Raw genomic sequence first — 13,820 nt, 5'->3', positions numbered from 1 at the left:
TCTTCACTCATCCCTCACTCAAATCAGCATTCGTTGTTTTCATCCCACTTCCCGTTTTAGTCCGCACACTCCAGATTTTTTAACACTAGCTTGGACCAATTAGAAAACTCTCACCCCGCAACAAGATGCTCATAGCGTCGATTACCGTAGTGCCGCCGATATCGACATATCATTGTCTCACGCAATCTGAGGTCAATCATTCACGTGCATTATTGCTATTGCTGTACAGCCTCAAAACGTTCAAATGATTTCTAGCATGTTATGATCAGATTTGATACATAATCTTGCTCTTTGATACCCAAGCCCTTTACGGCCATTTGTTGCTCAGATGAGAAACTACAATTCATCAATATGTCCCCGATATCGGGACTCAGCCGGATCTCCCATTCCAATCCTCGACTTCTAAGAACTTGCCCCCGGTCTCTTCATTTCTCATCCGTTAGGTATTATCGAGATGCACAATTCAGACGCTCTGATTATGATGGGCAAGGTTGGACTTCATCATATGAGCCAGGTGCTCCAACAAAAGGTCCTCTATCTCAAGCTTCTAAACATGGGGTTCCAAGCCTTACCCCTTTGTCATTGAAAAATCACCTGGATAAATTCGTTGTTGGACAAGATAGGGCAAAAAAAGTCACATGTGTGGCTATTTATAACCATTATCAACGGGTTCGAGAGTTGAGAAGACAGGAAGCAGAGGAGCAGGAAAGGAGGGATCAGTACAGTAGGAGGCATTTATATGAACGAGAGCGTAATAGTCATCCCGTTGACAGTAAAGATACTCCTTCACTTCACATGAACTGTCCAAATTCTAACATAATACCAGATGAATACGTTGGTCATGCCATTCAAACCGCAGACCTGAATGCTTCGTACCGTGAACGCGAGTATGAAGAAGAACCCGAGCTAGGCTCCAGACCACTAGAAGACCCTTCCCAAAACCGCACTATCATTGAGAAATCAAATCTCATGTTATTAGGACCGTCCGGTGTCGGAAAAACCTACATACTCCAGACTCTAGCCCGTGTTCTCGAAGTTCCCTTTGCAACAGTCGATTGTTCTTCCCTGACCCAGGCTGGCTACATTGGAACTGATATTGAATCATCAATTGAGCGTTTACTATTAGCGTCATCCAATTCCATTCAAAAATGTGAAACGGGAATAATATTCTTCGATGAAATCGACAAATTAGCCAAACCGGCTGTTATGACCCATGGTCGTGACGTGTCAGGCGAAGGTGTCCAACAGGGTCTTCTCAAAATGATTGAAGGAACCACTGTCACCGTAAACGCCAAATCTGATAAAAACGCTTCTAACTCAAACCGAAGCATGGACCGTGGAGGCCGAGAATCAAGTTCCCCTGCTAGAAGCGAACAATATACGATTGACACCTCAAACATCCTCTTCGTATTCGCCGGCGCCTTTATCGGGCTCGAGAAAATAATTTCCCAAAGACTTTCAACCGGTTCATCCATCGGGTTTAATTCCTCCCTCTCCTCCTCATCTTCGTCCTTCTTTTCCTCCAACCCATCAAAAGAAAACCAAAAGGATGTCCTTGCCCATGCCACCCCCACCGACCTCCAAGCTTATGGTCTCATACCCGAACTTCTTGGCCGGATTCCAATAACCACGGCCCTCTCTCCCCTTTCCCTTCCTCAATTAGTATCTATTCTCACCGAGCCTCGCAATTCTTTGGTCAAGCAGTACACAGCACTTTTTGAAACCTACGGTTCTCATGGTATCATCCTCCAATTTACCAAATTAGCACTAGAAGCCATTGCTTCTCGAGCTCTCTACGGTTCCTCTTCTCCTTCCTCTAAAGAAAACAAAGGAAAAGGAGAGAAAGGAACAGGCATCGGAGCAAGAGGTCTTCGTTCCATTATGGAAAATGTTTTGCAGGAAATCATGTTTATAGGACCCTCTTCACCTAATATTCGATATGTTCTCGTGGACGAAGCTTTTGTCAAGGGACTTGAATCTACATCTACACCCTCCTTAAGTACAGACAATGAAGGAATAGACGGAACGGGTGAAACACGTCTCCCCCGCTGTTTTCCACGCAATCAGAGAAATATCTTCGAAGAGGCGATCGAGCTCGAAGAAGAGCAATGGAAACAGCGGAGTGGAATTTCAGAGAAGCGAAAGGATGGGGAAGGAGAGAATGGCGATGGTGGCAAATCCATGTACAGTTTCCAGGAATATAGGGTTGTAGTTGAGAGCGGAATGTGAGGTCTGAGATATAAAATGCAAAATGGAAGATGGGAAGCTCACCGTCGAGTCTCCATCATACACCACAGAAAACATGGTCGTCCAGCACCCAAACGACTAAATCCGCAGCCCAACACATCAAGAAAAAGAACGCAAAGCAAAGAAGAGGAACCCGAACTTCAAATCAGAGCTGATTCATCGATTAGTTCGAAAAAAAAATAAGTCTTCGAATAATCTCGTGTCTCAACCAGAGAGAGAAGAGGACCGGTCGCCACAATCTGATCCCGGTTCTGATTTTTGGTGTTTCTATTGTCAATTTTGATTTTGATATTGATTTTAACTTCACTTTCGTGATCAATCCACCTGCACCATTTGCACACATGGATAAAGGATTTCACTGTATAGGTACGTACGGAGAGAGGGAGTTCGGCGCATATGTTTGCGGGTTTTTGATGTAAGCAAGGATGAAAGGAAATAGGCAAGCAGGAAGCAGGTGATCGTGATAGTGAATGATGAACGAATAATCGTGTATTTGGAAGCCTCGTATCTGGATGTGGAAATGAGGAAATGGTATTTGTCTCTTACGAATGTCTACGTGTGCTATTCATGAGTGTGTACGATACTGTGATGTAACATTACAGATTGAGGATATGATATGCAAAAATCAGTCCCGTTTTGAAATCAGTCAACTTTTCAAACTACCTAATCCAAGCATTCACAAAAGCCAGTTCTTTTAAGCATTCGCACGCGAAAAAACAGGGAATCATTCACGAACTGTTGTACAAAAAGGTTCATTGTAAAATTCGATCTTTCATCTCCCTCGCTCACTTCTCTCCCACACCATCCCGATTTATTTTTCCACCCTCCAATTCTATGCACAAAACAATGCTGTCCATCCGCCAAGATCTCCTTTACAAGAAATCTCCTTTCATCATCTCATGCAGATCTCATTCATTTTCTGTCCCATCAATCTCCAGGCTCACATCCATCCAACAAAAGAAATAAGAGTTTGTATGCAGGTAGTTTTTCGAATAGCACCGTTCCGAGTAGGGTATGTATTCTTTTCTTTTCTGGCATTATGTATAGTTGGTATGAGGGAGAATTTAGTTCTTCTTGGGTGCAGATTGGACTTGACCGGGGCCGGAGTATCCTTCGGAGGAAAGACCGCTGATGGGCTCGGAGTTTTGAGACTGTGGTGGAGAGTTGTTAGTTTTATATTCTTGAATATTTTGGATAGATCCCAAGCTCCAGGACGGAAAGCCCGGTTGAGAATGAGATTTCTGATGATCTCGAAAAGATTATACATACTCTCAAGTATTCGTTTGTAGCCTCTTCCCACTCCTTGTTCATGGTAGATGGAGATCCCTTTGCGAATGATCTAATTGCCAGGAAAAGGGCGAGAGAAACACCAACTCCACCCATTGTGTATCCAAAGACCTTCCATCCTTCTCCTGGGGGAGTTTGAGCTCTTGGTCCGTGGGCGCCAAAGGCAATGTAGTAAGCTGTTCACAATATCTGTTAGCTTTGTCATTTTCCTCAATCTCAATCTCAATCCCAGTTTTAATCTCCATGTCCATCCCAGTATGCTATAACTCCGCAACCTCCCGCCCAACAGCTCACAAGGTAAGCTGGCTTCAATCTGTAGCCCTCTGCCATTTATCGAAGCATATACCCCCCTCCAAAAGCTCTGTATATGAACCCCATGTCCCACCAAAAAAGAATCTCACGTACCAGCCTTCTTCTCTTGTAAAGTCAACTCGGCCCAATTAACCTTCATGCGATCCCTCAAGTTCATCCAAAGCTCGGCTTGTTCCTGCGGCGGCATAGCCTCCCACCTCTTCTCGATATCGGCCAAAGTAGGATTACTGATCGCATGAGTGGAAGCACATCGAACCTGGTTTCGAACCACAGAGCCCGTGGCGGCGCGGACAATTGATGTGCGGAGCATGTTTGCGACGGGGGAGAATATGGGTTGGAGATTTCGAGAGGTGTTATGCGTGCGGACGAGTGTTAATACAAATTGTAGAGGATAGAACTACGTACGAGTTGGAATGGGTGGTGGAGGATGGGGCATCGGATGACTTTGGAGACGCTTTTCGTTAAGCGAACTAGAGATCCACTTTGTAGAGTCACGTGGTAAGTTTATATCTTCAACTTTGGGGCATTTGAAGTTCTCGGGATATGAAGTATTTTATTTTTCTGGTCTAGAATAGATGATGAGTTATCAAAGCCATGATTGAAGCTCTTTTGATCTCGTTGCAACTTCATTTGGTTGAAATTCAAGACTCTTAGGTTCGACGAATCAACGTCATCCGGTTGGCCATGATTAAATTTCTTGCACGTTTATAAATTATCAAATGTCGATTGGATAGTGAGGTTGCTATGAAACAATATCGGATATTGATGAGAGACTGATGTAAAAATTCTGCTCTCCAAGGAATGGACTTTGGAAGAATTGGACCTCTATTTGTATGTATACACCGTGAGGTACCCAGCCATGGTAGTAACGTTCGTTCGTTATGATCTGATTAGATATTCCGATATCGATATTGAAAAAGAGGAAAAAACTAGATCCCGCGGTTGGCGATTGCATCATTTGTCAGCGGGTGCATAGACACAGTAAGATTTTGGATAATCCGGCGCCGTCTTCAAGCTCTATACCCATACATCATTTTTGATATATCTTCATCAAATACTCTAGATTGTTTATAGATAGATTCGTATCAATTCCGCACCTTGAAATGGGGGACGAGTTCTTCAATTGTGGGGTACATGGTTGCTAGCCCGAGATATATCCTTCGACAGCTGTTGACCTGGGGTGTAAAGGTCTAGTGGCTATAGATCTTGTCTCTGATCGAATGAAATAGATTATTTGAGACCCGAGTTTTGCCTTGAATATAATAGAGGGGAGTGAGATGTGAGTTTAGATACTACCTTATGCGTAGATATGTACAGCTTCCTCGCAAGGGAGAGTATCATGAGCATTGGTGATAGTCATGTGAACATAAGAAACGTGACTTTAAATCACTGTTTGCTCCTGATACCTTTCGCAAAAGTGATCCGATATGAAGTTACAGTTTTGATTTATAATGATTGAGTTGCGGGCATCTGCTTATCTTCTCTATCTGGGCACTGGAAGCTGGAATCATCATATATTGTGTGAGAAGCGCCTCTTCCTCTTCACGCGTGGTAGAGGTACATTTGCAAGCAGCGGAGTGTGTAGGTTACATAGCTACTACCATCTGGGTAATTTGTAATCATACCTAGTAGGTACATGCAATTCGATCATCTCCAGACTCCAGGGCTACCATTTATTATACTTTGTATACTAGGTATGCAAACAAATCTTCTCTCCTTCACGGTCCCAAAAGCCTTCTCTGCAGCTACTTTCTCAACCCTTAAATATAAGCTTTTCAAAGTTGGCCACCGTACGTGGGGCGTTATCAGAGAAAAATAGAAAGTCCGAAAATGAGGCCGTAGGAGAACGGAGTCCAGAGATTTAATCCCTTATTCAGCAAAGCTCAGTATCCCATCCTCATCAATTTACGAGATGAGATGATAGGAAATTGATTGTGATTAGAACTATTATTATAAAGCCATTTGACTCACTCAACAGTTATCATGTAAGAAGAAAATCTCGAAGCAGCACGTGTATGAAGTGAGTGGAGTGATTGATTCATTGTGCTCAGTATTGGCTGACACAATACGGTACGAGAGCATTGCTTTGGACTCAAAGACCAAGAAATCTGAGAGGCGAAAGTTTGAACGATGGGAAGATGGGAAGATGGGGTGAGGTTTCGCAATGTCTGGATGTCCGGATGTATGGACTTTATGTATCTTCTCTGTAAATACCATGAGAATTCGATATCCCATGGAAGATAGATTCTTTCGCCTCGGATCGCGATAATACGGATAGACGTTAATCGATTGTCTCGCTCTACATACCCGAGTTACCGTGGTCTAAAGCAATCCAGCGACTGATTCCGATATATCAAGATATTAACCTATAGTAGTTGAAAGGTTTGAGGGGTTCGAGGAGTCGAGCGATAACTTGTAGGAGTGGTAACGGTATTGCAAACGGCTGATGTGGGAGTGGCCGTCAAGTACCTGTCTGGACACCCGTTTGGATACTACCTACCTAGTACTACTGTATGTACTTCAGAGCTCAACACCCAACAAGCTTGCTTACCTAGTACGTACAAATGGAAGCTTACAGTCTCAAAGCTTGTTAGTAGTAAGTACCTATGTAGACATTTGGGTAGGATGTCCCGTATATCCCGTATGTTCCATATTCCACATGTCCCATCACCTTATGAGCTTACGTCCCATATGTCACTTCTTGTTGGACGTGAACTAGACGTAAGCTCAAGTAACAGATGCCATGAAAGTTTATCATCCATCATACGAGTAACGATACCTTGTAATGACTAGGTATATAAAAAGTAATCTTCATACTAGATGCCTAGCTGGGTATTAACTTCAACCTCTCAAACAAAACCAAGAAGATCAAGAGTAACACGTAGGTACTTCATACTTCAATAAGTGAACACTGACTTTGATCATAAAACTTGGCGTTGCAGAGTACACACCTAGTACATACCCAGCGAGCCCAGCATTTGAATCATTATTTGAGGGACGAGGGGCGAGTGAGGGATGGGATCCAGAAATCCAGAAATCCAGATCATCCAATACACGGCACGGTCCACATCCATTCATTCCACGCTAAAGGAGGGGCGCTACCGTAAAATTGATTCAACAATGACCCCACCAACATTATGTCCCCCTCCCCTCCGTTTCTTCCTTTTCCTACATAAACAATCAAGTCTCCCTCTCCAAAATCATCTCAAGAATCATCAAAAAAATCATACAAGTAAGTATTCTTACATCTCTCTCATCATCAACTCCACACCGCCGTCAGTTCTTTATCATCTATAGCTTCAAGGGCTACATCCGAAGCTCCATTTTTAACCTTTCCAAGCTATCTTGGTCAACGAACAAGCTGAAAGACCTTTCTTCAAAACATCTTCTAACATTATTTTTAGAATGGCTCCTACTAAAGTTGGTATCAACGGTTTCGGACGTATCGGACGTATCGTCTTCAGAAATGCTATTGAGCATGATGACATTGACATCGTCGCTGTCAACGATCCTTTTATCGAGACTGAATATGCTGTAAGTTTCCGCTATCGGACCTCCCGCAGAGTTCAAGGACTCGAGCTAATTTGTATGATGTACAGGCATACATGTTGAAGTATGATTCCACCCACGGTCAATTCAAGGGTGATATCAAGGTTCTTTCCGATGGATTGGAGGTCAATGGCAAGAAGGTCAAGTTCTACACCGAGAGAGACCCAGCCAACATCCCATGGGCTGAGTCCGAGGCATACTACGTTGTCGAGTCCACCGGTGTTTTCACCACCACCGAGAAGGCTAAGGCACATTTGAAGGGTGGTGCCAAGAAGGTTGTCATCTCTGCTCCTTCCGCCGATGCCCCAATGTACGTTATGGGTGTCAACAACGAGACCTACAAGGGTGATGTTGATGTTATCTCCAACGCCTCTTGCACAACCAACTGCTTGGCTCCTCTCGCCAAGGTCATCAACGATGAATTCACCATCATTGAAGGTTTGATGACCACCATCCACTCCTACACCGCCACCCAAAAGACCGTCGATGGTCCATCCGCTAAGGATTGGCGTGGAGGACGTACCGCTGCTCAAAACATCATCCCATCGAGCACCGGTGCTGCCAAGGCCGTCGGAAAGGTCATCCCAGAGCTTAACGGCAAACTCACCGGAATGTCCATGCGTGTTCCAACTGCCAACGTCTCAGTTGTTGACTTGACTGTCCGCATTGAGAAGGGTGCTTCTTATGATGAGATCAAGGCCGTCATCAAGAAGGCTGCTGATGGTCCTCTTAAGGGTTAGTTACTCTCTCAATCCTTCTTCCGTTCTAATTTATTAATCGCAATACAGGCATATTGGCTTACACTGAGGACGATGTTGTCTCCACTGACATGAACGGTGACAACCACTCCTCCATTTTCGATGCCAAGGCCGGTATCTCCCTCAACGCAAACTTCGTCAAGTTGGTTTCCTGGTACGATAACGAGTGGGGTTACTCTCGTCGTGTCCTTGATCTCCTCCACTACATCTCCAAGGTTGATAACAAGCAGTAGGAGATTTTTGCTCAGTCTTTAGGAAGTAGTGAAGACTCTGACCACTATTTGGCAGAGAATTCTTGAAAGGCAAGCTCTGATACCATGTCAGATGCCAGATTTCATTAAAATGAATAGTTATTACCGAGTAACGATGAATGCCTTATGATAGCGTTAAGAATGAAAACAAGCTCAAGAACAAAATACCGTCTTCACCATGCGAATTTCTCACATTTCATACGTGATGGCATTGATGTGATGTATGAGATCATGATTTCTGCCCACACGATTGTCTACCAACTCTTCCTACCTTGACCTGACGCCATATCAGAAGGTATGTCGGGGTAGAAGCCTATGAACATGAGTGCCGCCGCGTCCCTTGTCCTTTCCTTCAACTGGGTAAGGACTTCAAATATGATAAACCTCTTTATTTCTGGATACAGAAAGTAATATTTGTCGTCATATGTACTTCGAATCGAGTCATGCCATTGGATTGAAGACCCAGGACCTTTGCTTTCTTGCAATCATTTTCGGCAGGATAGCCAAGCTTGATCGCTGATACAAGTAAGTGCCGAATGAATACTGTATGAGAATCTTTAAAGGGGCTCAAAATATGGAGAAGTAAGAAATCTTTGGTCGGATTTACATTGGGCCAGAACCTCCCTTAAAGGCAAGACTCACATCCCCTCTCCACATGGACGAAAAAAAGCGGTACACTACGAGTGCATCAATCAAGTAAAATCAGATATTTATATAATACTAACATTTTGATCTTGAATTATAATATCAGTAGACCTCTCAATGCCCGGTTTTATGAGAACTAAGAAAAGCAAAAGCCTTTGAACATTGTTTGATCTCAAACATAAATAATGACTGTTCGATTTGATGTCAAATATTGAAAGAATACATTCTCTTGATGTCCCGAATTTTGCTATGTGAGTGAGAGGGCACTTACGTGCTAAGGTTAATATTCTTGCCTAGAATGCCAGGCTACAATATTTTTGTCGGCTCGGGTGCTTCGACTTGAAATCCATCTCTCCTTCTCCTGCAACTTCACAAACAATACTCATCCATAAACTTGTGAACTCGACAATATTATAATTACGGACTCGAGATAGCATTGTTTCCAAACCTTCGAACCGCCAGCCATTCTCTTACATAATTCTCGGCTTCTGATACCTGAGAACTATCGTTTCTTTCGGGTAACCGCTACAATCCATTCCCATTCATCATTGTCTCGGTAAGTTTATATTTCATTTCTGTTCTCAATCAACAATCATTCATCGCACCCCATCATCGTTGTCTTGCATGGATCAAGTGGATTCAAGAAACCTCTATAGAAGTACAACTCCGTTATTAGATTTTACAAGAGATATCAAAGAACTTATGTCTGTCCTTCCCTTGCATTTTCGGTCACATGACTTTCCTCTTTTTTCTCTCTATTCACCTATGATCCAAAACTCATTGTGTAATATGGAAATGGAGTACTGCTAGGATTTTCTGGATGAAGTTGATATGTATGTATATACAATTTATCAGGCTGCTTCTATATCACATCCCCGGGTATCTCCCACTGTTCTGGGGTGGATTCATCCACAATGATCCAGCTCCAGTCTTCTTTGACCGTATTTATCCAATGCTATCATACTTTTCAGCGTTGGTGACTCTATTCTTTCAAATTTGCATGATAAACTTACAGACCTTCTGACGGTTCATAGTTTCTTGACCTCAACCGGCCAGACATATTCTCGCAATATCAAGAAAGACTACGGCATTTCAGTATCTTGGTGTTTCGTACCCAAAGAGCTCATTGCCTGCTGCTCAGGCTTGAAGGATTGTGATTGTATTTTAATTTAAAATCGCATAATTTCCGCCTCTTGCATGACAGCCCATACCTTTCAGTCGTTTATCTTCAACATCTACTGAATACCGGTCCTGGTGACGGGTTGGTCGGTCAATAATGGACACATTAGGACCCCCGTTACTGCAGTCAGGCAGTGATCTAGATATGCAGCCGAATACACGGGAGCTTATACATTTACAGCAGCAAGAGATTCAACTACATGAAAATGTTCATGCAGGATCTATTAACGGAGTGTTGTCAAATGGCAATGGTAATGGATTTGTTGACCCCAGGGTCCTAACTACTACGGAAGACATGGCAATAACCTATGACTATCATGACCCAGAGGATGAAATATATTCATCATCATCAGAAGATACAAAGATTATAGCTATTCCACGCCAAGCATACCTCCCTTCTGGGGTTTGTTATGACGACCGAATGAAGTTACACACCTCTGGAGACTATTCAGATAATACGGCACATCCAGAAGACCCTAGACGGATAGAACATATAATGAGAGCCTTTAAAGACGCTGGCTTAGTCTATACTGGTAGTGCGGAAAACGTCGAGAAAATTCTCAAGGAATCACCTAACAAGTACATGCAGCGTATCATGGCAAGATTAGCCCGAAAAGACGAGATCTGCCTGGCACATACTGCATTCCATTATGACTGGGTTGAGTCCTTGTTAAGCATGACCTCTGAAGAATTGCGCGAGGCAAATCAAAGATATGATACTGGCCGAAAGTCCCTTTATGTTGGACCTTGTACTTACGACGCTGCCCTTGTCGCTGCAGGTGGTGCGATAGAAACTTGCAAACATGTTGTTGTGGGGAATGTAAAGAATGCTATTGCCATTATTCGCCCACCTGGACATCACGCTGAAGAAAACGAAGCGCTAGGATTTTGTGTCTTCAATAACGTGCCTATCGCTGCTAAAGTCTGTATGGCGGATTATCCTGAGATATGTAGAAAGGTGTTGATTCTGGATTGGGATATCCACCATGGAAACGGCACCCAGAACATGTTTTACGACGATCCAAACGTCTTATATATCTCGCTTCATGTATATGACGATGGCCAATTCTATCCCGGTCAACCTGATGATCCTAGCCTTCCCGACGGTGGTAATGATAAAGTCGGTCGTGGACCTGGCCTTGGCAAGAATGTCAATATCGGATGGGTCTCGCAAGGTATGGGAGATGGAGAGTACATGGCAGCATTCCAAAGAATTGTCATGCCTATCGCCCAAGAGTTCGATCCTGACCTGGTCATTATTTCTGCAGGGTTTGACGCTGCCGCGGGTGACGAACTTGGAGGTTGTTTTGTAACCCCAGCCTGCTATTCTCACATGACCCATATGCTCATGTCTCTCGCTGATGGAAAAGTGGCAGTCTGCCTCGAGGGTGGTTACAATTTAGCAGCAATCTCACAGTCTGCTCTTGCAGTTGCCAAGACTTTAATGGGAGAACCACCAATTAGACTTCCTATTCCACCATTGAATAAATCCGCTGCTGGAGTCTTTGAAGAAGTCAAGTACTACCAATCTAAATATTGGCAATGTATGCGATCTGGGGTCGTTGACTACAAGGAACCAAAATTTAGAAGAGCCCTTCGTCTTGATGATCAAATCAGAAATGGCCAAAGTAATACGTTGAAGACGAACTACCGGATGACTTCCTTGTGGATTCAACGGCATCAACTTGCAAGATCCTTTGATAATCAAGTTATGGTTACCCCATATATCAATCTTGCGAAGAGATTACTGATAATAGTTCATGATCCGTAAGGCCCCTCTTCATTTTTATTAATGATGTCTGCTGATTGTTCTAGTCCGACATTGTATGCTTCTCCCGATCCAGACACAGCTCAAATCGCCTTACATAACGCCTTTGTTGTAAGTCTCTCCTTATATGCTATATAGCATCTGCCTAGCTAATAAAATTAGGTCGAACCTCCAGTTAATGATTTCATCGCCTGGGCTATTGAAAATAAAATTGGTGTAATGGATATCAACATCCCGTTGAACACAGACACTGCCCACCCTTCCACCAGTCGTTACCCATCCCACCCTGGTATGACTGAACTCGAAAGTCAAATGAAAGATCTTGTTTGCTATATTTGGGACAATTTTATCCAACTTTATAACTCGGATAATATCATGCTTATGGGCGTTGGCGACTCTTACCTTGGTATCAAACAGTTACTCACCTCTAGAGATTGCCGGAATCGTCTCGCCGGGATACTTGCCTTTATAACTGGTAGTCTTCGACCTGTCAAGAGCGAAACGGATTCAGCTCTAAGTAGTTGGTACAAGGCAAATAGTGAGATTTACGTTGCTGACAAACATGCGTGTTGGAATGACGAAGAAAGCATTAGGAAGGTTAAAAAACAGCGGTTTGGAAAGGTAGTGCGGAGTGAAGAAACGGATTTGGCAAGTATGTTGCAGATACATCAGCCGAGGGCAAAGAAGTGGATGCTTGCAAAATTTGATGAGAAAGCGGTAGATGATCAGGTTATGGAAATGGGGGATGAGATTCCGGTCACTGATATCGATGGTGGTAATATGTCAACAATGATGGAGACTCAATTTGTGTAAATAACCTGGGGCAAGGAGTATCATTATTCGCTCAGGTAGGATTGTAGTTTGCAAATTCCCGGTGATGGAACTCATGAGCGATCGTGAGCTGGTCTAGGTGAAAGGGTGGGGAGAATGTCTAGAATAGTCAACAAGCCTATTGCTACGGATACGCTGCGCATGTATTGCGAGGGGAGATTATTAGAATTTTCAGGCCATGCCATGTTTTCGAGATTGCATATTTTGGGGGCGTCTTATTAGCTTACTATAGTCAAGATACAAGATAATCTATAACAGTCTTCATTTTGGTTGCCCACTCTGATATCTTTGAGATACTAGAAGCTTTTCGATAGAGTGGGCATTCTTATAGAAGTCTGCATTTCCTTCATTGGCTTCACAAAAAGAGCTATCTTTGAATTTTTGTTCCCAGAGCTAGTTTTATTTGTGTGCAATGCTAATTAATATTTATATCACTTTTGTTTAAGCCATCATAACCACTTAAGCAGAGATAGAGAATTGAAGTGTCTGATTAATATGACTTTCGGGTGGAATAACAGAATACCAAAAATGATTCTATGAAATGTGGTGATGCTTTGGGATATCTCGTATCACATTCGAGGTCCCCGATAGAGATCCTTATCCTGATTATTACATAAGCTATGTAGTAGACATCATCACTTCCCCGACTCTATTGTGCTTCCTCCTCTGCAACTACGTTCGTCATGATTTATCAATCACTGTTCGGTCGGGTCAGACTGTCATTTTCAAATCGCAGAAGCTTGAAAGATGCCACCTGCAATTCATGTAGCCCCAATGTCGGGGTGTTCCAAATCTAAGTTCTTATAAATCGGTTGCCGTTTGGTGGTTATCTATCCATCACTGCGGTTCGCGCTCTTCAACAGCGCAGCATTTATCACATACCGATAAACCCAATTTATTCAATCGACTTTCTGTTAATAGAGCGGGAATTACAGAGTTGAAGCAATTGAAAGTTGACAATAGTTAACCGGCAACCCCTCCTGCAGCGGAAGG

General features: G+C 43.2%; 5 protein-coding genes across 5 annotated transcripts; 4 read left to right on the top strand and 1 right to left on the bottom strand.

The window, feature by feature from the left end:
* Positions 1-351: 351 nt before the first annotated feature.
* Positions 352-2,229, top strand: EAE97_003578 (uncharacterized protein; the record flags this gene model as incomplete). The annotated part of the gene is made up of 2 exons (XM_038874090.1): positions 352-772; positions 827-2,229. The coding sequence occupies 2 exons, from the start codon at positions 352-354 to the stop codon at positions 2,227-2,229; spliced, it is 1,824 nt and encodes a 607-aa protein (XP_038734699.1).
* Positions 2,230-2,244: 15 nt separating this feature from the next.
* On the top strand, positions 2,245-2,430 carry EAE97_003577 (uncharacterized protein; the record flags this gene model as incomplete). The annotated part of the gene is made up of 1 exon (XM_038874089.1): positions 2,245-2,430. One exon carries the CDS (start codon positions 2,245-2,247, stop codon positions 2,428-2,430), a length of 186 nt encoding a protein of 61 aa, XP_038734698.1.
* Positions 2,431-3,311: 881 nt separating this feature from the next.
* Positions 3,312-4,156, bottom strand: EAE97_003576 (uncharacterized protein; the record flags this gene model as incomplete). Its single annotated transcript, XM_038874088.1, has 3 exons — positions 3,312-3,398; positions 3,517-3,710; positions 3,940-4,156. 3 exons carry the CDS (start codon positions 4,154-4,156, stop codon positions 3,312-3,314), a joined length of 498 nt encoding a protein of 165 aa, XP_038734697.1.
* A 2,844-nt stretch (positions 4,157-7,000) lies between these two features.
* Positions 7,001-8,585, top strand: EAE97_003575 (uncharacterized protein). Its single transcript, XM_038874087.1, has 4 exons — positions 7,001-7,078; positions 7,251-7,380; positions 7,446-8,130; positions 8,184-8,585. Exons 2-4 carry the CDS (start codon positions 7,252-7,254, stop codon positions 8,384-8,386), a joined length of 1,017 nt encoding a protein of 338 aa, XP_038734696.1. The 5' UTR covers positions 7,001-7,078; position 7,251; the 3' UTR covers positions 8,387-8,585.
* Positions 8,586-10,325: 1,740 nt separating this feature from the next.
* Positions 10,326-12,809, top strand: EAE97_003574 (uncharacterized protein; the record flags this gene model as incomplete). Its single annotated transcript, XM_038874086.1, has 3 exons — positions 10,326-11,995; positions 12,044-12,107; positions 12,159-12,809. 3 exons carry the CDS (start codon positions 10,326-10,328, stop codon positions 12,807-12,809), a joined length of 2,385 nt encoding a protein of 794 aa, XP_038734695.1.
* Between the last annotated feature and the right edge of the window lie 1,011 nt (positions 12,810-13,820).

The sequence above is a fragment of the Botrytis byssoidea genome (genome assembly GCF_014898295.1).
Source record: "Botrytis byssoidea strain MUCL 94 chromosome Unknown BBYS_006, whole genome shotgun sequence".
Taxonomy (NCBI): domain Eukaryota; kingdom Fungi; phylum Ascomycota; class Leotiomycetes; order Helotiales; family Sclerotiniaceae; genus Botrytis; species Botrytis byssoidea.
The sequence above is the reverse complement of the archived record's forward strand: the minus strand, read 5'-3'. Positions and strand labels throughout refer to the sequence as shown.

Coding starts and splice junctions, on each gene's coding strand:
- EAE97_003575 (XM_038874087.1), top strand. CDS start 7,252: ATGGCTCCTACTAAAGTTGGTATCAACGGTTTCGGACGTATCGGACGT. Junction 7,381..7,445: donor TTATCGAGACTGAATATGCT/GTAAGTTTCCGC, acceptor TATGATGTACAG/GCATACATGTTGAAGTATGA. Junction 8,131..8,183: donor TGCTGATGGTCCTCTTAAGG/GTTAGTTACTCT, acceptor ATCGCAATACAG/GCATATTGGCTTACACTGAG.